At 54.1% G+C, this 19,306-nt stretch overlaps 1 protein-coding gene across 1 annotated transcript in view; it reads left to right on the forward strand.

The window, feature by feature from the left end:
* MROH2A (maestro heat like repeat family member 2A) overlaps window positions 1-18,623 on the forward strand; it is a 46,447-nt gene extending 27,824 nt beyond the window's left edge. The window contains exons 22-44 of the mRNA XM_074331576.1: window positions 350-469; window positions 718-840; window positions 2,032-2,184; window positions 3,386-3,508; window positions 4,425-4,504; window positions 6,074-6,182; window positions 6,926-7,021; window positions 8,599-8,703; window positions 9,804-9,927; window positions 10,527-10,642; window positions 11,106-11,258; window positions 11,668-11,822; window positions 12,672-12,831; window positions 12,913-13,106; window positions 13,481-13,618; window positions 14,080-14,194; window positions 14,672-14,818; window positions 14,938-15,120; window positions 15,667-15,822; window positions 16,885-17,016; window positions 17,574-17,676; window positions 17,927-17,992; window positions 18,502-18,623. Coding sequence (XP_074187677.1) covers window positions 350-469; window positions 718-840; window positions 2,032-2,184; window positions 3,386-3,508; window positions 4,425-4,504; window positions 6,074-6,182; window positions 6,926-7,021; window positions 8,599-8,703; window positions 9,804-9,927; window positions 10,527-10,642; window positions 11,106-11,258; window positions 11,668-11,822; window positions 12,672-12,831; window positions 12,913-13,106; window positions 13,481-13,618; window positions 14,080-14,194; window positions 14,672-14,818; window positions 14,938-15,120; window positions 15,667-15,822; window positions 16,885-17,016; window positions 17,574-17,676; window positions 17,927-17,992; window positions 18,502-18,623 — 2,973 coding nt within the window. The remainder of the gene's footprint in view (window positions 1-349; window positions 470-717; window positions 841-2,031; window positions 2,185-3,385; window positions 3,509-4,424; window positions 4,505-6,073; window positions 6,183-6,925; window positions 7,022-8,598; window positions 8,704-9,803; window positions 9,928-10,526; window positions 10,643-11,105; window positions 11,259-11,667; window positions 11,823-12,671; window positions 12,832-12,912; window positions 13,107-13,480; window positions 13,619-14,079; window positions 14,195-14,671; window positions 14,819-14,937; window positions 15,121-15,666; window positions 15,823-16,884; window positions 17,017-17,573; window positions 17,677-17,926; window positions 17,993-18,501) is intronic.
* The last annotated feature ends 683 nt before the right edge of the window (window positions 18,624-19,306 follow it).

The raw sequence follows: 19,306 nt of genomic DNA on the forward strand, positions 1-19,306 counted from the left end.
CCTCTCACTAATAATGTCCAATGTGAGCAAGAATGTGGGAAAACAGGTGCTTTTAGATATTTTGGTAGGAGTGTAAATTGCTCCAACTTACGTTGTAGGAGAGAAATTTGGCCCCCACCATTTATAATATGCTTGCCCTGTACAATCCAATCCCCCCAGAATAACCTGAACATTTATTTTTAAAAATACATAAAATGCGTAGATATCTTGTTGTAGAAAACAACAAGAACAACAACAACAGCAGCAAAACAAACCTAGAGGAAAGAGTATGCAGTGAACTCCCCCACGCAGCGACCCCTGGCGGGCCGAGGAGGGCAGCCTGACGCTCCCTGTGTTCTCTGCCTCCCAGGGCTTTCTGTACCGGGCCTTGGGCTTCACCTTGGCCACAGGCCTGGAGGCCGACAAAGTGGAGGTGCTGCTGCTGGAGCTGCTGTACAAGACTGACTACGGCAACGACTTCGACCGGGAGGTGAGGGCGTCCCGCCGTCCCCTCCTATCTGCCGGAGCCCTCCGGACCTCGGGGAACACGGCGTGTGCATGCCTGCCTGCATGTGTGCGTGCATGCGTGCATGGCGTGCATATGTGTGCATGTGCCTGTGCGCGTACATGCATGCATGTGCGTACTAGTTTGTGCGTGCGTGCATATGCATGTGGGGGGGGGCTCCTCCTCTGCCCCCTGCCTGCCCCCTCACGCAGGCTGGCTGGGTCTCCCCGCAGGGCGTGATTCTGTGCTTTGGCCTGTGTGCCCGGGGCCAGGTGAGCACAGTGCTGAACGTGCTGCATGACTTTGAGGAGAGGATCCAGGAGTCGGAGCAGTCCTGGCAGATCGGCGCCTGGCGGGTAAGGCAACCTCGCTCCACAACGGGTCTCCCGGGCCCTCTTAGAACAGTAATGCTCTCAGCACACAACCAACGTTCTGACTCGGTCACAATAAGAAATCCCGCTCTGTGAGTCCTTTTGCCAAAAGGACTGAGATCGGAGGCCGCCTGCAACCAAGCTTTATTATTGGATCATCTAAAGTACGCAGGGGAGTGCTTTTCTAAGACCCAGTATTACAGAGGAGTCCTAGCCTCTTGCTGCTCTCGAGGGGCCCCTCTGGGTGCTGGTTGGAAATGCAGGTCCCAGGCCTCACCCAGATCCATCCACCGAATCTGAAGAGGCTACAGGTGCTTTCCATGTATCGGGAGCTCTGCCTCAGTGAACCAATGGGGCTGGGATGGAGGGGCTGCAATGCCCACTGTCGTGTAGATGAGAACACTGAAGCTTGCCCAAAGGCAAGCAGCTGGCCAGTGGTGAAACCAGGAGTTGGACCCAGGCAACCCCTGGGTGGCCTCTCTGATTAACTTCCTGCCACCAGGTGGGTACCACAGGCTGGCTGAGCTCCCAGTAGGCAACCATCTGAAGTCGCTGATGCCTCAGACTTTGGCTTTGACCTTGGACACTTGCCCTGGGGCCTGGCAGGTTGGAGGAAGAGAATCCAGAGCGTCCCAGGCTTCTGCCCTAGGTTTTGTACAGAGCAGGGTCTGAGCCCTGCATTTCTCCTCACAGCCTGGCAGGGCGTGGGTGCCCTTACGCCTCTCCCACATTGGGTTTGGTAGCCTCCAACATGTCCTCCCAGCAGAGGAGGGCCGAGGCTCTCTGTTCCCATGGACCCCCAGCATCACGAGAGCCCGTGGCCCAGAGCAGGAGCCTGGCAGGTGGAGGTAAGATGGAGCGGACAGCCAGCTTCTGATTGGGGGTGTCCACGTGAATCACCTGCTCACAGCTAACGGGTGGTCCTGGCCCTGGTCTGACTTGCTCACCACTCTATGCCCAGGGCCTGGCATGTCATAGGTGCTCAATAAAGAACCGTTGGATGAAGGAATAAATAAATGAGTATTTCAGGCACCTTCAGCTGATTCAGTGGCTCTTTTGGTCTTGTGACCAGAGACTATCCATGTGCACGTGGGGCAGAGCCTGCTCCCTCCCAGACGGCGGAGTCGAGCAGTTCACCCCCACCCGGTGCTTCTTCCCCTCTCGCTGACCTTGCAGAAAGACCATCCCTGGAGGCGGGAGACTGTGAAGAGTGCCCTCATGGTGATGTACAGCTGTGTGGCCACATACTGCCACCCGCAGATGCTCCTCACCCACGTGGATAAGCCCCTCACCTCGAAGATCATTCACCACTACACCAGCAGCTGCCAGGTGACCCCAGGATGCCACAGGCCCACATCCAGTGCCTGGGGATGCCCTCCTTGTGCCAGGCTGGTGGAGAGTGACCCTGCATCATTTTCTGGGTGGTGGTAAAGCCAGGAGTTGGATCCAGGCAGCCCGTGACCCATATCAAGACATCCAGGAGTCCTATCCGACATCCAGCATGTGGGAAACCCACTGGCCCTACCTGTGCTATTCTCTGCTGCAGGGGGAGGTGGGGGACAGCCCTTTCCCCGAGTGCTGGGAGGGGTGAGCATGTGTCCCCAGAAGTCACAGGATAAACCCTCCTCTTTCCAGCCTCTCTCCCTCTACCTTCATTTCTGCCCCCCTCTGAACCCCCAGACACCTAACCCAAACCCTTTCATAAGGGACAAAAAGTAGGGTTGTCTTCAGAATTGCAAACGGACTAGCTACTTTCTCGGAATAACAAGGAGGAGAAAGCACAGAGAACAAAGCAAACATTATTTTATTATTATTATTGTTTTTTAAATTGTAGTAAAAATAGACATAACATAAAATTATTCGTCATTAGTCATGAGCCCTTTTTAAATGGCATTAAGTACATTCACATAGTTGTGCAGCCATCACTACCATCCATCTCCAGCGCATCTTGTAAACTGAAACTCTGCATCCATCAATCTATTGCCCATCCCCGCTCCCCTCAGCCCCTGGCACCCACCGCTCTACTTTCTGTCTCTGTGAATGACCACTCCAGGTACCTCACTGAAGTGGAATCGCACAGTATTTCTCCTTTTGTGTCTGCCTTATTTCACTTGGCATAAATGTCTTCAAGGTTCATCCATGTCGTAAAAACAAATATAATTTAATCTCAATAACTTACTCTACCTCTTCGGTGACACATAGGGCTTGCTGCCCCTGGTGAGCGAAGCTGCCCCCTGACTGGCATTGTGGCCCTTGGGTACAGTTGTGGGGGTTCTGGGGGAGGCAGCACCTTCTCCGGAGCTCTGGAGCCCGGCCCATGTCCCACCACATGGCAGATGCTCTGTCAGGTGGCAGAAGGACAGAACGAGGCCGGCCGCCCTCTGAGTGCCCCTGACATTGACTGTTCCTCAGTGCCGAGGAAGGGGCATCCCTATGCAGCTGCAGGGTCCGGCAGTCAGGGCTGTGACTCGGGACCCCCGGATCACTCACAACGTGCTCCTTCCTTCCCCTGGTCTTGGTCTGGGCGCAGGACATCTGCCTCAAAATGGCCTTCATGAAGAGCGTGATGCAGATCGCCAATGCCATCAGAAACATCACGGACCTGGAGGACTTTCAATTTGCCCAAAAGACGACTCTTACTGCCATTCTAATGGTAAGCCTGTGGCGCTTCCTCGGCCCTGGGGGGTTTTGGGGTCTAACTCCGCTGACTGGCTTCCATCTTGACAGAGGTTTTCAGAATTCCTGAGGGCATCTGAGGGACGAGGCGGGCACAGGGGTCTCTGAAGCCCTTTTCTGTCTCATTTCTGCTTTTATCCAACTGTAGGAGTTCCGAGTATTATATTCTTGTATCTGATAAGGGGTTTCATGGCCAGGAAACAGTCGGGTTTTGTAGTGGCCCCAAGGTGGCTTGTTTAGCACTGGGAGACAGAGGTCCACAGGGTCAGCCCTGCTATAGCCCCAGACTTTCTCCATAGGAGGGACCTAGGGGTACAGATCTGCTGCAAAGCTGGTTTTGCACAGAACTTTGGTAAAAGCTAGAAAATGTCAACTGCCCAAAGGCAAGAAGCGATGACAGGGACTGATGGAGTTTGTGGGACAGCCCTGTCCCTGTCCCCACACCTCCCCACTCCCTTACAATGCCTTGCCCCTGGAAACCACTCCAGCTGAGCTGGAAGCAGTTCTGGAAGGAAGTGTCATTTCGTGTGTTGTACACGTGTCATTTCACGCCAGCCCGGCACAGCCCTGTAAAACAGGCCACCGAGTCCTCGTTCTACATGTGAGGGTTCTTGGGCTCAGGCAGGGGAAGTGGCTTGCCCAAGGAATACCCGCAAGTAAGGCAGGCCTGAGCGAGAAGCACAGACCCATCTGGAGCCCCACGCCTTTCACCAGATTTTGCTGCCTCTCCGAAAATGTCCAAGGCCAAATGACCCTAAAAATGTCAGGTCTTCCTGGCACTAACACTGGGAAGTGCTGCCACCATTAGGGTCACTGTGAGTCGAGGTCCCCTCTCCTGCCTGGACCGGGACTCTGAGTGGCCTGGCAGCTCACTGCCCTGCTGGGTCGGGCAGGCGATCGTCAATGCGGAACCCATGTACAGCCTCGTTTCTCCCGTGCGGGCCGTGGCGATGGATGCCCTCTCGCACATGAGGTGAGCAGGGCCCCTTCCTGTGCCCCGGGCGCTTGCCCTGGGTGTAGGCAAAGTCTGAGACCACCCCTCAGTGCTCCTTGGGCGGCTGCCCCCACTTTGCCCTCCCCGCCTCTGGAGCTCGCAGGTCAATGGGCCATCCTAGAAGATGGGGATTGCCTTCCACCAACTCTTTTCCATACTTCTCAACAATATTTCAAGCTGGCTCTTCTCCTTGGATTGGGAAGTGACTGGCAGATGGGTAGGCTGCTCTTCAGTCCATTAGGAGATGTTTTAGTAAGAAATCACGCAGTGACACTGAGTAGTACAGCAGGGACATGGCATCCTTCCAGGTGGTTGGGCTCGGTCAAGGAATTTATTTATTGACACGATATTGATACAGTTAAGCCAAGTATTATAGTAATTATAAGCAATAAAATACCTGAGGTTGCCTTCCTGGAACTGTCCATCCACCGGTGGGGAGCAGGGGGTGGGAAGAAGCTATGTGTTTATAAAATTTGTGTTTGAAATAGTTGGGTCGTCTCTAGGAATTCTTCACCAATTTTAGGCAGAGTTGTCATTTAAGGTCATAGCAAAACTACTTGTTGCTTTACGAGGTAACACATAGACAGATTTTAAATAAATGTCACAAACATCCCTTCAGGGACTGAGGGAGGAGCCGGGCACATGCACAAGGAATTAGAAGTCAGAGCTGAGTGTCAACAAAAAAACCTAAGACCAGAAAAAAGTGGGCTACTAACAAGCTGCAATTCAGTTGCTGTATTAGGGGCTATAAAAAGGAGTTTGACTTCTGATCTGGGCTTAAACAAAGTACATGGATTTGGGTAGGAGCAGGAAGCTCTTGGCAGGACAGAACCCCTTTGGGGGGCAGAACTTCAGAGTTAAAGCAGGAGGGGGGCTCCTAATTCTGGAGGTGCAAGGGAGTCAATGGGGTTACTTTTAACAATATGGATTTTCTGACCCCACCCTAGACCTTTAAATAAAGATCCCTGGAGTCCAACATGGCCCCTGGGGCCCTTAAATTCTAATCTGCACCTCGGCTGATAACTATTGATTAAGGGATAGAAGGTAGATGAGCTGGGTGTATCAAGCAGCTGCCTACCACCCTGGAGGGTTTATTAAAACGCAAGTGGCTGGGCCCCACCTCCACAGTTTTTGATTCAGTAGCTCTGAGGTGGGACAACAGAATCTGCATTTCTAATAAGCTCCAAGGTAATATTGCTGCTGCAGTATTACACTTGACCCCCGGGCCAGGACCAGCCTGGGAGGCAGAATCCATGGTTGTGATCAGAGAGGAGCAATGCAAAGCTTCTGAGCAGGGGAGGGACAGGGTGAGGGCAGGCAACACGTAGGAGAGGTGGTCTGGGGCCCCTGAGCCTCCCCTTCAATCACAGACAGTCACTGGCCACTGATGGTTGGGCAGGGCTAGGGCCCCTGTAGAGGGGTGCATGCCTGAACCCCCATCCAGGGAAGCTGGCCTCTGCCTTGTTTTATGGCATGCCTGCACACCCCAGTGGGGCAGGGTCCCAGCTGCTCACTGACCACTCCTCTTGTCACTTGTTCTTTCCCTAGCAAAGTGAAGCCTTTCTACTCCATAGAGGAAAACAGTGAGCTGATGGATATCTGCATACATTCTTTAATTTCTCTCCAACCCCCAGGAGAGGACAATGAGTCCAGTAAGGTAGGTCCCTCCGGGCCACCTCATTTTCTGGGTCAGGACTTGGATATTTACATTCACATGGGCAGTGCCAAGAGCCCACCATCCTGAACCACCTGTGAGTGGTTAGAGGCAGCAAAGTGTGGCAGGCTCTGTGTAAGGTAATGCTAACTGCTGTAACAGATAAACCACAAATCTCTGATCTCTGTGGTTTAACAAGATGAAAGCTTATTTCACATTAAGTGAAGTCCAGTTGGCAGTGGGGGTGGGAGTGGAGCTGTTTATGTAGTTATTCAGGCACCCTGCCATCTTCAATGCATAACTGAGAGTTCCTGGGTGTACTGATATCCAGCCTGGATAGGAAGAGTATGGAGGATTTATGAGCCACTTTGCCCACCTTCCATTGGCCAGAACTCAGTCACATAGCTCCACCTAGATGCAAGGGGTCCTGGGAAATGTAGTCCCTGACTGGATGGCTGTTTTCCCAGGAGCATTGTGGAAAAGGAGGATGAATCTTTTGCGGTCAGGTAGACATCTGTGCCTCCAGGGCCTGACCCTGGATGATGAGTCAGTAGAAGCTGGCTCTAGGAGTTCAGTTCTCTCCTTTGTAAAATTGGTTCCTCTTAAGATGCTGTCTTGTGTGTCACATGAGAAAATAAGTGTGAAGAACTCAATTTGAGCAAAAGTAAAGGGGTGATTACCAAACCATTTCACACTGTGTGCCCCCTCATTGCTGCCCAGCTCTTCCCTCCCCGTTCTTGTCATAGACCCTGTACACGACTGCCCTGCATTCCCTGGAGCAGCTGATGGAGAGCCTCATGCAGAGACAGTTGGACCCTAAGGGTCTGCAGGAGATGGTGCATGTGAGTTGGTGGGCAGAGGACCAAGAGCCAAGGATGGTCAACCCTCCCAGAAAGCTGGCCTGAGGGCCAGAGTCTCTGGGGGAAACAGGGGGATGAGTTAAACATTGTTTTGGTAGTTTTATTTAGGTAAAATTTCAAATTTGCTTAAAAATTGCAAGAATAGTACAAAGAACTCCTGTATATTTTTCACCCAGATTCACAATTCTTAATATTTTGCCACAGTTTCTTTTTCTCTCTTTCTCCTCTCTCTCTCTCTCTCTCTCTCTCTCTCTCTCTCTCTCTCTCTCACACACACACACACACACACACACTCACCTTTTGAATTATAGAGAGTTAGTCGCAGACATCAAGAACAAGAATATTCTCTTACATAACAATACAATGCTATATTCTAATCTTTGGTCCATATTCAAATTTCACTAGTTGTCCCAGTAATATCCTTTATAGCTGTTTTTCTGTGATCCCGGATCTAATCTGGATTACGCATTGCATTTAATTGTCATGTCTCTTTAGTCTCCATCAATCTGGAACAATTTCTTAGTCTTTCTTTGTCTTTCATAATCTTGTCATTTTTAAAACGATACTGGTCATTTATTTTTAAATTAGGTTGCTTGCTCTCTTATTATTAAATTTTCAGGGTTTTTATATGTTCTAGATGCAAGTCCTTTATCAGATATATAATTTGAAAATATTTTCTCCCAGTCTGTGACTTGTCTTTTCATTAATTTCACAGTGTCTTTTTAAGAGCAGAAGTTTTTAATTTTGATGAAGTCTAATTTATCTTTTTTTTTTTTTATTGATCATGCTTTTGGTGTCACATCTAAGAAATCTTTGCCTAACCCAAGGTCACAAAGATTTCCTTCTAAAACTTTATAATGTCAGGTTTTACAATGAAGTCTATGATATATTGAAGTTTTGTATATGATGTGAGGTAGGGACCAAAGTTTATTTAATTTTTTTTCCCATGGATAACCAATTACTGCAGCATCATTTGTTGAGAAGCCTCTTTTTTCCATTGAATTACCTTTGCACCTTTGTCAAAAATCAATTGACTGTGTATGTGTGGCTCTATTTCTGAACACTTATTCTGCTGCATTGATGTATTCATCTATCTTTACACCAGTGTTGTCCTGTCTTGATTACTATAACATTATAAGTCTTGAAATCAGAAGGAGATAGTATGAGTCCACCGACTTTATTTTTGGCTGCTACATCCCATGTATGCTGCGTCATGTTTTATTAAGCTCTGTCATTAGATGCATGAATGTTTAGGCCCTGGAATGCAGAGTGGGCGGTGCTCCTGGCCCTTTCACCACAGGCAAACATTTGGAGCAAGGCCAAACCCCTCAGTCAAGAGCCATCTTGGATGCTGGGGGGGCGCTCTCTCTCTGCCCATGGTCACATCACCCTTTCTCCATTGAGGGGGCCTGGGAAGAAAACCAGAAGTGTCTAGGACCATCCAGAAACACTGAAAGTCCGATTCTGAGTAGGAGGGATGAGGAGGGCAATGGTTGGCCAGGGAAGGGCTGGCCCTGGGATTTTCATGCCCCCTTCTGTGTTCTGGGCTCTATCCACAGCTCCTGGAAAAGTGGATCTTGTCGGAGAGAGAATGGGAGAGGGAGAAGGCAATGAAACTCCATCTCCATCTCATGCAGATCTATGTCCAAAGCGTTGGAGTCTGTGTGAGTGCAGGGTCCCCCAGTCCCCCAGCCGGCTGCTGTGACGTCCGCAGAGAGATTCTTGTCTCTGTCTGTGAGAAGAGGGAACACTTTTGAAACCAAGACTCTCTCCCCTGAAGAGAGCCTTGGGAAGAGGCTGTCTCATTTGGGAACAGCAGAGACTCCTTGAGGAGCTAGTCTGGGGATCTGGGGTTGGGGAGTGAGGGTCTAGGCTTGGTGTGGATCCGAGTTCTGTGGGGACCGAGGCTCATACCAGGGTGAGGGCCCTCTTTAAGAAAAAGGATACACAATTATGAACACCACATTAGTTAGAACAGTGAACACTCACTTAGAATGAGAAAATAAATCACTGCAAAATTACAAATTTTACAAAGTTTGACAATCACGGAATCTAGAAAAAGTGATAAGGTGTTTTTGTTGATGAACCATCTGAGACCTCTCTTCCTACATTGGTTGGCTCCACACTCGTTGAGAGCCTGGTCCTCAGGGATGGTTGGCATTGGCAGGAGAACGATGGTTTCCTGGGGCTGGGGTGTGGGGACCAGCCTTAGGTCTCACGGCTGGTATATGGTGAAAATAGGGCAGGTGGCACCCCGGTGGGGACGCAGGTCCAGCATGATGAGGCGAGAGCCAAGACTATGGCTAGGTAACATCTGAGACACTGTGCACAGTGCATTCCCTGGATTCTCTGATGCCGTTCTCACGACATCCCCTGACAGAGGAGGCGCCATTATTATCAGACGAGGAACACGAAGGCTGGAGGTTAAGTACTTAGGTCACATAGCTAGAGAGCGGGGATGCCCAGACTTAAACTCAGGGCTCAGTTACAGGAACAAGGCAGGCACCTGGACGTAGAACCTGGGCCTAAGGTCAGCTGGACTCCTCGGATCTCACTGCTCAGCCTCCAGGGGTCCAACTATGGGGTTCAGGAGGCAGAAACTTGAGCAGCGGGCGGATGGTGTCATCCTTCCCCTTCCCAGACAAGGGTGGTGTTTTCAGAGCAGGGTTCCCCCTCTCTAGCCACCCACTACACTGCCTCTGGGCAGTACCAGGCATGCATGAGTGGACAAAGAGTGTGACCCTTGGGGTCTCCTGTCCCCCAGATCCCCCTGAAGCTGGGGCAGTTTGGCGCGCTGGTTGGCCTCATTGCCCCGTGCACCTGTGACTCCCACAAAAGAACTCGTTTGGCCTCAATGGATGTCCTGTCCAGCCTGCTGGATCTTCACGGTATGGGGGAAGGGGGACATCAGGGCCAGCCTCTCCAGACTGCGAGGGAGGGCTGACACCAGGGATGTCAGCTGTGGGGTTGTCCTGGGGGGAGTGTGGCTTCTCTGTGTAGACAAACAAGGGTGACCAGCAGAGATGGCAGAGGGGGTGCAGAGCTCATTGAGAGGCCATGGAAGCTTCCAGAAAGAGAGGCTCATTGGTGCAGCACAACTCACTGAAGGTGTGTGCTAGGCGCTGAGGGGCCCCGCTGGAACAAGGCCAGCTTACAGATACCAAGGACACAGAAAAACTGGCCAGAAATGAGCTCCGGGGAGAATGCAGTGTGGTGACTTTCGGAGGGGGAGAGTTTGCCCCTGGCTTGGTGGCTGGTGGAGCGTCCATCATAGGAGGGCCTCCGGGACAACATTTGAGCCGTGTGCAGAAGTGGTGCAGGGAACAAGAGCAAAGACAAGAAGGGATAGGATGCCCAGATGCTGTAGTGTGGTCCAGGCCCGCAGACCCAAGGCCACCTGAGGGCCAGGGCAGGAGGCCACCATGACATGGCCCGTGACGAGGCCCTCTGTCCTTGATGATTATATCTGAAACTGTACCCCCAACAGCAAGCCAGACCTGCTCCTCATGGGATGCTTCCAAGGAGTTGGAGCTTGCGAGGTGCAAGGAGGACCTTCAGGGCTTGGACGTGGAGATTTTCAGCACGTCTGCCAGAATAGCCAAGGTGACAAGCCAGGAAGATTGTGTGGGCTACTGGGCTGGTCTCCCGGTGCCTAGATCGTCTGTGGGGGGCAGGACCTTGCTCAACCTGGCTGTGCAGCCCCCATCCTCTGGGAATCACAGCTTCCGTGGCCTTGGGTCCAACTCATGCCATCCATACTTAAAAGGCCTACAATGTATAAGGTCCCCACGGGGGTGCCTTCCACACAGTAAGTGCTTAAAAGTCTCCAGCTGTCTTCTCTCCATCCCTGTGATGTGGTACAGTGAGGGTGGAAGGGAGCCAGAAAGAATTGAACACGAGGCTGTGGCAAAGGCTTTGAGAGACGATGGGCTGTGATCATCTCCCTGAGCCGGGGCTGTGACGTCGAGCAGAAGAGGGAGGTCCATCAGTGGTGACAGGTGGGGGTGGGGGACTGGGCCTGGGAGTTTGGTTGTTGGACCCCAGGAATGGCCTGCTCTGGTCCTAGGTGGCTTGCATGCAGTTTAATTGCGATGAAGTGGTCTCGCTCATCCAGAAGCTCTGTGAAAACATCGGGGCAATGGACCTCCAGCACGACCAGGCCTCCGTCACCTGGATAGGCACTTTCCTCCAGATGCGGGTCAAGGAGCTAGAGGACAAGGTGGCAGAGCTGTGGCCAGGCCACCTGGGGCCTGGGGCTGCCTGGTACACCCAGGCTAGAGGGTGGGCAAGGGCCCCGCTGCACTCGCTGAGGACGCCTCCCAAACCCTGCTTGTAAAGAGGAGAAGGAAGTAGAGTTCTAGAATGAGAAAGAAATGTGTTGAAGGAAGCCCGGATAGTAAGTGAATGGGGACTGAGTCCGTGGCTCTCTCTCCCAGAGGGCGCTGCTTCCCACACGGAAAACCTAATAAAGTCCAGGAAAAGACCCAAAGGATTCATGGGAGGGGGCGCTGGAGCATCGTGAGGTTGGGCAAGTTCCCTGGAGCAGGGGTGTGCGGTGGGCTGAGACTGGAAGCCCCTGAGGGCCAGGTCGTTCTGGTGATGCGGGCCCTGCACCCCCCCCCCCCCAGGTGGCTGAGATCCTGGGCGCCATCCTGGTCCAGCTGCCCACGGTGGACCACCTGGAGGTGCGGGGCCTTCTCATCGAGGGCATCCTCCGGCTGGCACACTACCACCAGGAGACAGTCCTCACGGCGCTCCTGAGGCAGCCGCTGCCCATGGAGAGGTGGGTGCCCCGGGTGGGGGGCCACGGCCTGCTGTGCAACTCAGGCCATGCCCAGCTCACCTTGTCTGACACGTCCGAGAGGACGGGGCCTTGACAGTGCCTTGTCTGACCCTCTCCCCCATCTCCCACGGGAAGTACAGTCTTTGGGGAACCGGAGACCCAGTTTTGTGAATTCAGTTTTGTGAACAAGCATCTCCTTGTTCAATTGGATCTTGTTGGACTTGTCTCGTCAGTCGTTTAGAACCCACCAGGACCCCACCTCCCTGTATGTGTGTAACCAGACTCATCAAGTCCCTGCCCTAGATAGAGCCCTGCCCTTCTCAGCAGGGCCACGGCCTTGGACTTGGGGATCAGGAAATCCACTGCAAATTGTAGTCTGGCATGTTCCCTGGCTTCTGCAGGCCTCCTGTCCTCTCCTGCCGAATGTGGAGGTGAAAACTCTTCCTCAAAGATGTAGTGAGAGGAGGAAGAGAGACAACACGAGCCAGATGCCTCGGACCAGCCTGACATAAGTCGGGCGCTTGGAGGCTATTACCAGATATGTTCATAGGTCATCAAACTGTAGACCTGCTGAGATCTCCAAGGTCACTTAGCTGTGGAGTCGGGGCTTCCAAGGGGGCTGCAGCTTTCCCGGGGGTACTGTGAGCTGGGTCAGAGAAAAGTGGCTGAGTGTGGAGCCAGGGACCTGGGTTCTAGCTACACAACCTTTGACTGCTCATCCCTGTTCCCTAAGATTCAGCTTCATGAGTCCAACCACTACTCAGGGGGCTGCTGGGAAAGCCATAAGGCTCTTATCCACCAGGGCACTTGGCAGGTAACCCACAGTCCTTGTGCCCTGTCTTTGGCTAGCCACCTGGTGGAAGTGTGGCTGGCTGTGGCGGACAACGCGCCCTTTGCCCGGATGATGCTGCAGGGGCTGATGGGCCGGTTGCAGCTGCGGTTCACCCCCAGGGCCAACGCCACCTCCAAGGCTGACATCTGGCGCCTGGCCGCAGTGGACCCTCTGATGGTGAGTCTCAGGGGCAGGCCCCAGGGCTCCCTGGGAGGCTGCGAGTAGGAGTGCCGACGCCTCCTGCCATTGTCCCTGCAGACTCTATGCACCATCCACCTTCTCATCGAGAAGATGGACAAGGAGGATAAGCTCCCGGACGTCTTCCCAGACCTCATCTACACCTTCCTGCTGCAGCTCAGCAGCAGCCAGGGGCCGGAGGCTGTGTCGCCCGTCCTGAAGACGTGGAGACTCGTCCACACGGGGACCCTGCCCGAGGAGATCAACCTGAAAAGGTACTCTTGAGGGCAGGCAGTGTGGGGTGCAAGGTGCCCTGGGCTGGAAGTGGCGTCAGGCTGCTTCTTAGAAGTCACCAGACTCCAAGAGTCACCTTCACTGAGAGGCCTTTGCCATCCCCTCTTGGTGGGGAGGAGAAGTCTCTGGAAGCTGATCTTGCTCACACCGCTCCCTCACGTGTGTCCAGCACGGCGCAATTTTCAGAATTTGCAGACCCACCCACTGTCTCATGTGACCACCCCTTAGCGCCCTGAGCAGGCCGAGCAGGTGTTGGGACCCGCCGTCACAGACTGGATGTGGTGCTTGCCCCTCTGAGGCGCCTTGGGTGCCCGGCGGGGCTGCCACATCATGACACGGTCCCACTTTCTTCCAGGATCACGATCAAATCCATGCAGCTTTTGTTCAAGAGACTGAACAGTGAGCGGCTGGTTAAAACCCTGGATGAGCAGGGTGTGTGGGACCTGCTGGAGAGCGGCTCCACCTTCTTGCAAGGAGTGGGCCTGCTGGCCAGGTGGGCACCCAGGCTCCCACAGGGAGGGCAGGGGGACTTGCAGAGGCACCTCCTTGCTGGAGAGTCTAGGTGGGAGCTGAACGCCTCACTTCTGGGGGGATTGCCAGGTTGACCCGTGTCCCAGACTCTGGGATGGCAGCAGCATGCAGGGCAAAGTGAGTCTTTTATTCCAACCCTTCGTGCCCCAGGGCAGGAAATGTGATGTCAGAGGAGGCCTGGGGCTTGCCCAAGGTCACACAGGGCTTCAGAGCAGGGCCAGGTCAAGGGATCGCTCCGAAGCAGCCCTCATTCAGTCCCCTTTTATAAAAAGGCGATGGAAAGTAAGCACTTCACTGACACCCCCTGGCAAGGAGGGAGAGGCCCAGAGGTGCTAGATCTGCTCACAGCCTCTTGCTCTGCCCTGCTGGCAGGAGCTCAGAAGCCGTCCCCGCTCACCCGGTGGGCTGTGGTTCCCTCTGCAGGCTGTACATTCGGAACATGGAAGGCTACGGGCGAAGGCTGTCGGAGCTGGTGCTCAGAGGCATGGACTCCGAGGTCCTGGGCTGCCGTGTCAGCAGCACGGTGGTCTGCGTGGAAGTGAGGCGCTGGGTGTGGAGGAGAGATGGGCTGGGGAGGGTGGTGGGCGACCCCGCTCTCTTGGGAGGCTTATCTCAGGGGCAGGTGCCCAGGCCCTGCGGGGCGTCTGAGTCCAGGGGCAGGTGAGCATCCTTCATTTGTGTGCTCGTTCACTCATTCATTCCTTCTTCACAGGAGTAGTTCTGGGCCCTGAGGGGAAAGGGGCTCCGATGCGGCCTGTGCCCTGCAGGTGGCGCTGAGTGATGTGTGACGCGGGGAGTGGTGGCAACACCCCGGATGGCCCCTTGGGCTGAGTGACTTGCCAGGGTCCCACAGTGGTCAGGCACAGGAGCCAAGAGTCGGTCCCAGGAGTTCAGGCTCCAAATCCTGTCCTATTCACAGGGGCCATTCTGAGCCCTGCATATAATTGCGCGGCCCGTCTTGGGCCTAAGAAACGGGCCTCGACTGGGGATAACTGTAAAAAGTTCTCCTTTCTAGTTCATGAGCGACCCAATTCTGTACCAGGCGAAGCTGCTGAAGCCTGCCGTGCTGCTGCTGGAGAAGGGCGTGGGCCAGCAGGACGAGGCCCTGCGGGTGTTGTCCCTGCGCGCCCTCGGCAACATGGCCCTGGGCGCCCCCAAGAAGGTGCCGCTCCCCACCCTGAGCCCGAAGGCCGGGTGCAGTGTCCATGCTGGAGTGGTCCTGTCACCCAGGGAGGTCACGGGGCGGGGGGTCAGGGGGCTGAGGGCTCCCTGTGCCCCCAGGTGCGGCGCTACCGGAAGCTGCTACTGGAGAAGTGCCTGTGTTCTCTGAGGGAGCCCAGCAGCACCAGCGTGCCCTCCGAGGCCATGGAGGCCCTGGCCAAGATCCTGGCCGAGCTCCGGGAAGGGGACATGGGCTCCTTCTTTGACGCCGTCTCTGAGCAGTGCAGGGCCTTCTTTGACAACGTGAGTCCCCAGGAGAGCCTTGCTGGGCCCTGGGCCTCAGTGGGGGCTCCGCAGATGCCTGCCCAGGGAGAGAGTGAGCACGTCTGAGCCCCCGAGTAGAAGATGCACTGGGACCTGCACACAGGGCAGCAGGTCCGACTTGGCGCTGGTCATCGATTGCCTGATCCTGGGATCTCGTACAAAAAAAAAAAAGTTTGTTCTAGGGCCCACGGGACCTTTCTCCTTGCTATTTGGGAACGAGCTTCCCTTTCTACTTCCTTGCAGCCCACAAATGTTCTCTGGGCACCTGTGACGTGCCAGGTGGGGACTCAGCTAGGCAGTGGTGTGTGCGTAGACTCAACACGGCCCTCATCTAGGAAGTGAAGCTCACAAGTACCAGTTATGCCCGGTCTGGGAGCCCTGCAGGAGAGACTCTGTCCTGATGGAATGGTCCAGAAGGCTTTGCAGGGGTCGTGGCATTTAAAAAGGTCCACGGAGAACGGCTGGGGTTTTGCTGGGCTTCTTGCTCCCCGAGTTTCAGAACTTGTTTGTGTGTGTTGGTTGCAGGAGAGCGAGCAGCTGCGCTTGAAAGCCTTCCTCCTCTTTGGGAAGCTGGCAAAGGTGGTCAGGATTTCCAAGAAGCATTTCTTCAAGGAGGAAGTGAAGAAAGCCTGGGTCCCCCTCATGCTGCACTGCCAGGACCCCTGCTCCAATGCAGCCCAAGTAAGACACACCCTCGTCCTTGTCCCAAAGCCTGGGCCCTCACTGTCCCCAAGAGGAAAATGCTCTCTAGGTATGTTGGCTTAGCTACCTGCGGGCTTCCTCCACCTAACTCAGTCTCCCCGAGAGCCCTGCAGCCACACACCAGGCTGGAGAAAGGGGCCATTCAAGGCAACCCACAAACTGGCTTACCGAGGAGTCTCATCTCTGTGGGAGCTGGGTTTTCTTTTCGTCCAGTCACCGCCTGCAAGCATCCTCCAGCCGTCTCCCTTTCTTCTACCAGTTTCACTTTTTGGTATTATGACCCATTCATGTTTAAAACTCACCCTGAATCTTTCTTTACCTGCTCCCTACGGGGCAGGCTTGTACGCGCGGGGAGGGGGCTGTGAGGGGCAGCAGAGCGGTACCTGGCTCTGCCACGCTGTTCCTTCTCCTGGCCCAAGCCCCAACTCTTCCACTGGTTGAGGTGGAAGGAGGGGGAAAGAGAGACCCCAGTCTCCGAGTCTAACTGCTGCCTCTCAGGCTAACACGGGCTGGCTGCAGACGCAAGCGTAGTGGCTAGCCTCAGCGACGCTGCTGCCACTGCTGTCCCTGAGGAATAGATGCCCCAACATCTGTCTTCCTGCCCTCTAGTGTCCTGTCATTATCCTCCGGTGGCCTAACCCACTGGAGGCCAGAGCCCAAGGGGCCTAGTTGCTGCAGGGATAGGAAGAGCTGGGTGCAGGAGGTCTGGGGGATGAGAAAGCTTGCCGGGTCCTGACCATCGCAGCCTGGCCTCGACCCAATCTCCTGGAGGGGCAGTTCCCAGGCTGGGCTGCTGATGGCGTGAAGGTGCTGACTAGGGGGCAAGTGGGCTGCCTCTGCCACCAAGGGGCTTTTCATAGTTGTGCACACAGCCATGATGTAGGCAGGCGGGGCTCGGGTCCCGCCCTCGTTCAGCTCCTTGAGGCTTTTCCAGGGCTACCCTCTGACTTTCTCCACGGAACGCAGCCCTGACAGCCTCACCCCTCGTGTGAACCCCCTCGGTCTGCCTGACGCTTCTCCTGCTGCCCTGTGTCCCTCCAGGCCTGTATGGCTACCATGTATCAGTGTGTGCACTTCTGGGGCTGGAAGGCTCTGGAAGACTCCTCGGGGAGAAGCGATGCCACTGGGGCTGACCAGATGACCGTGTTCCAGATGACCTTCTGCTCCATGCTGGTGAGGAGGCTGAGGGGGACGGATCTGTTGGAGGTGCCCGCCCAGTGGCTTGGGCCTTAGGGTCTCAGCTCCCACAGAGGTCTATCCTGTGACCCTGTGTTCACCTTCTAGACATGAAGTGTCAAGACTAGTGCTGGCCAACAGAAATAGAATGCAAGCCATATCCGCATTTTTAAATTTTCTAGTAGCCATGTTAACAACAGTGGAAAGAGGTGAAACCAAATTTAATAATATTTAATTTAACCCAATAGATCCAAATCATTTTCATTTCAACAGGTAATCACTATAAAATGTATTAATTTCAGGCTAACCACATTTCAAGTGCTCAAAGGCCACATGTGGCCACTGGATACTGTACTGGACAGCACGGGTTGTGGACAAATATAATCTCTTGTCTGGGTCAGATAATAATGTAACAGGTGGATGAAGGTTGCCCAGTCTCTCATTTGCTGTGTGATGCTGGGATGGGCGCTTGCCCTCTCTGGGCAGACCCTCCTGCTTCAGACAGATGGGAATGCAGGACAACTTCCAAGGCTCTGTGTGTCACTTATTTGCAGACTCAGAAAAAGCCTGCTGTTCTCTACAGTTTCTTGTTAGAAACAATGACCTATGTTAAAAGTAATTTTTCAACGATCAGACTCGCTTCCTGCGACCTGGCGGGTAAGTGGGCAGATGTCTCTTGATGCAGGAGGGACCCTGAAGACCATCGGGTGTGGAGAAGAGGGGGGCAGATGTCGGGACCAGAGCTCAGATGGAAGTCCCCTCTGTCCCACCCTGTGGCATACTGGCCTGGTTCTCACCTGGGCATCCTCCACTAACTCAACAGACACCTCCTACACCTCCTAAGGTTACCAGACCTCTCGCTGACCTAATGTCCGTGGGATGAGCGTTTCTCTGGCTATCATTTTAGGAATTATTATGAAGCAGATGTCTGCACATTATCTGAAAAAGCTGGACTTTCCGGCATTACGAAATTGTAAGTCATAGAGACTCAATGGTACCGAGTCCACTAAGTTCATTTGGGGAGCTTGGTGAATCCACCGAGGGAACTGACCCTCAGTTGTAGGGGTCTTTTCTTTGGGGAGGGGAGGGTTGTAACCAGGGCACAGAGACGGGTGACCCTGAAGAGCGCTTTCCAAGGGAGACAACTCTTTGACTGGGGAAAGTCCATTTGTTCCCTGGCTTTCTGCCCCCGCCCCCTTCACAAACATGAAATGCTTGTACCGATTCCTTCAGCTGAGCCACAGGGCAGCCGGGTTCTGGGGGATCCTCTGTCCCTGTTAGTGAAGTAAGAAAAACCCCAAGACATAAGAGACGTGTGTAAAGACAAAGCTCCACCCGCCGTCTCTGGACTCCAAACACAGGGCCTTCCACGTCTGTAGCCCTACCAGCCCCTTGCTGGCACTGGCCCCTTGCTGGCACTGCCGGGGCCGCCATGACCGCCATGACAGCCCTGGGTCCTGACCCTCCCGTGTGTGCTCCCAGCTCTCCAGGAGCTGCAGCTGGACTCGGATCCTGGGGTCCGGAGGGCCGCCCTGGAGACTCTCAAAACCTTGGATACCTGTAGTCAGCACCAGCGTTTGGCTTCACCCGAAGGAGTTTCCTAGGTGCCCCCCGTGTAAAACGCAAACTGCCTCCTGACAGTGCCAGCCCTGGTCAGAGCGAGGCAGACTGTTTCCATTCAGTTTGTAAGAAAAGCATCGTCCTGAAATCATCAGTGTCCCTTCCCTTCTTCCCGTTGAAATAAACCTCCAGTGCCCTTTGGAGCACAGATTCCTGACTGTAAGATGTTGACATCCCTGAGCCAAGACAACGGGAGCCTCCAGTCCCATCAGGGCCACTTTCCCTGGGGGTGTGCAAATGCCAGACAGCCCCTCTCAGCCAAAGGACTGGAATCCACCTGTCTTCACTGCATTTCAGTCCCACCCATGCTGAGCCAGGCAGAGGGGAGCCAGGCTACCATTCCGCCTCTGTCCCCAGGGACCCCCTTTAAAAGCGAAGGCATCTACCAGCTGAATGTGATACACATGAGGGCACCATTCCGTAGTTTATGGGGTCCCTAATTGGTAGATCCTATAAATTGGCTGATATGCAAGTCCAGTCCCTTCTGCCTCGCCTTCCTATGCTAGATAATGGGACACCAAAAACCTGCATTTCCAGGCTCTGGCAGCTAGGCCTGCTGGGTAAGAGGTTGGGGGTGGGGAAGGCATAAGCAGTTTGGGGCAAGAACGGTAGTTTTCCTGATGAATAGGAAACGATGGGTTGTGCTTTTAGGGAGCTAGACACAAGG

Source organism: Rhinolophus sinicus, linkage group LG01, assembly GCF_036562045.2.
Source record: "Rhinolophus sinicus isolate RSC01 linkage group LG01, ASM3656204v1, whole genome shotgun sequence".
NCBI classification, from domain to species: domain Eukaryota; kingdom Metazoa; phylum Chordata; class Mammalia; order Chiroptera; family Rhinolophidae; genus Rhinolophus; species Rhinolophus sinicus.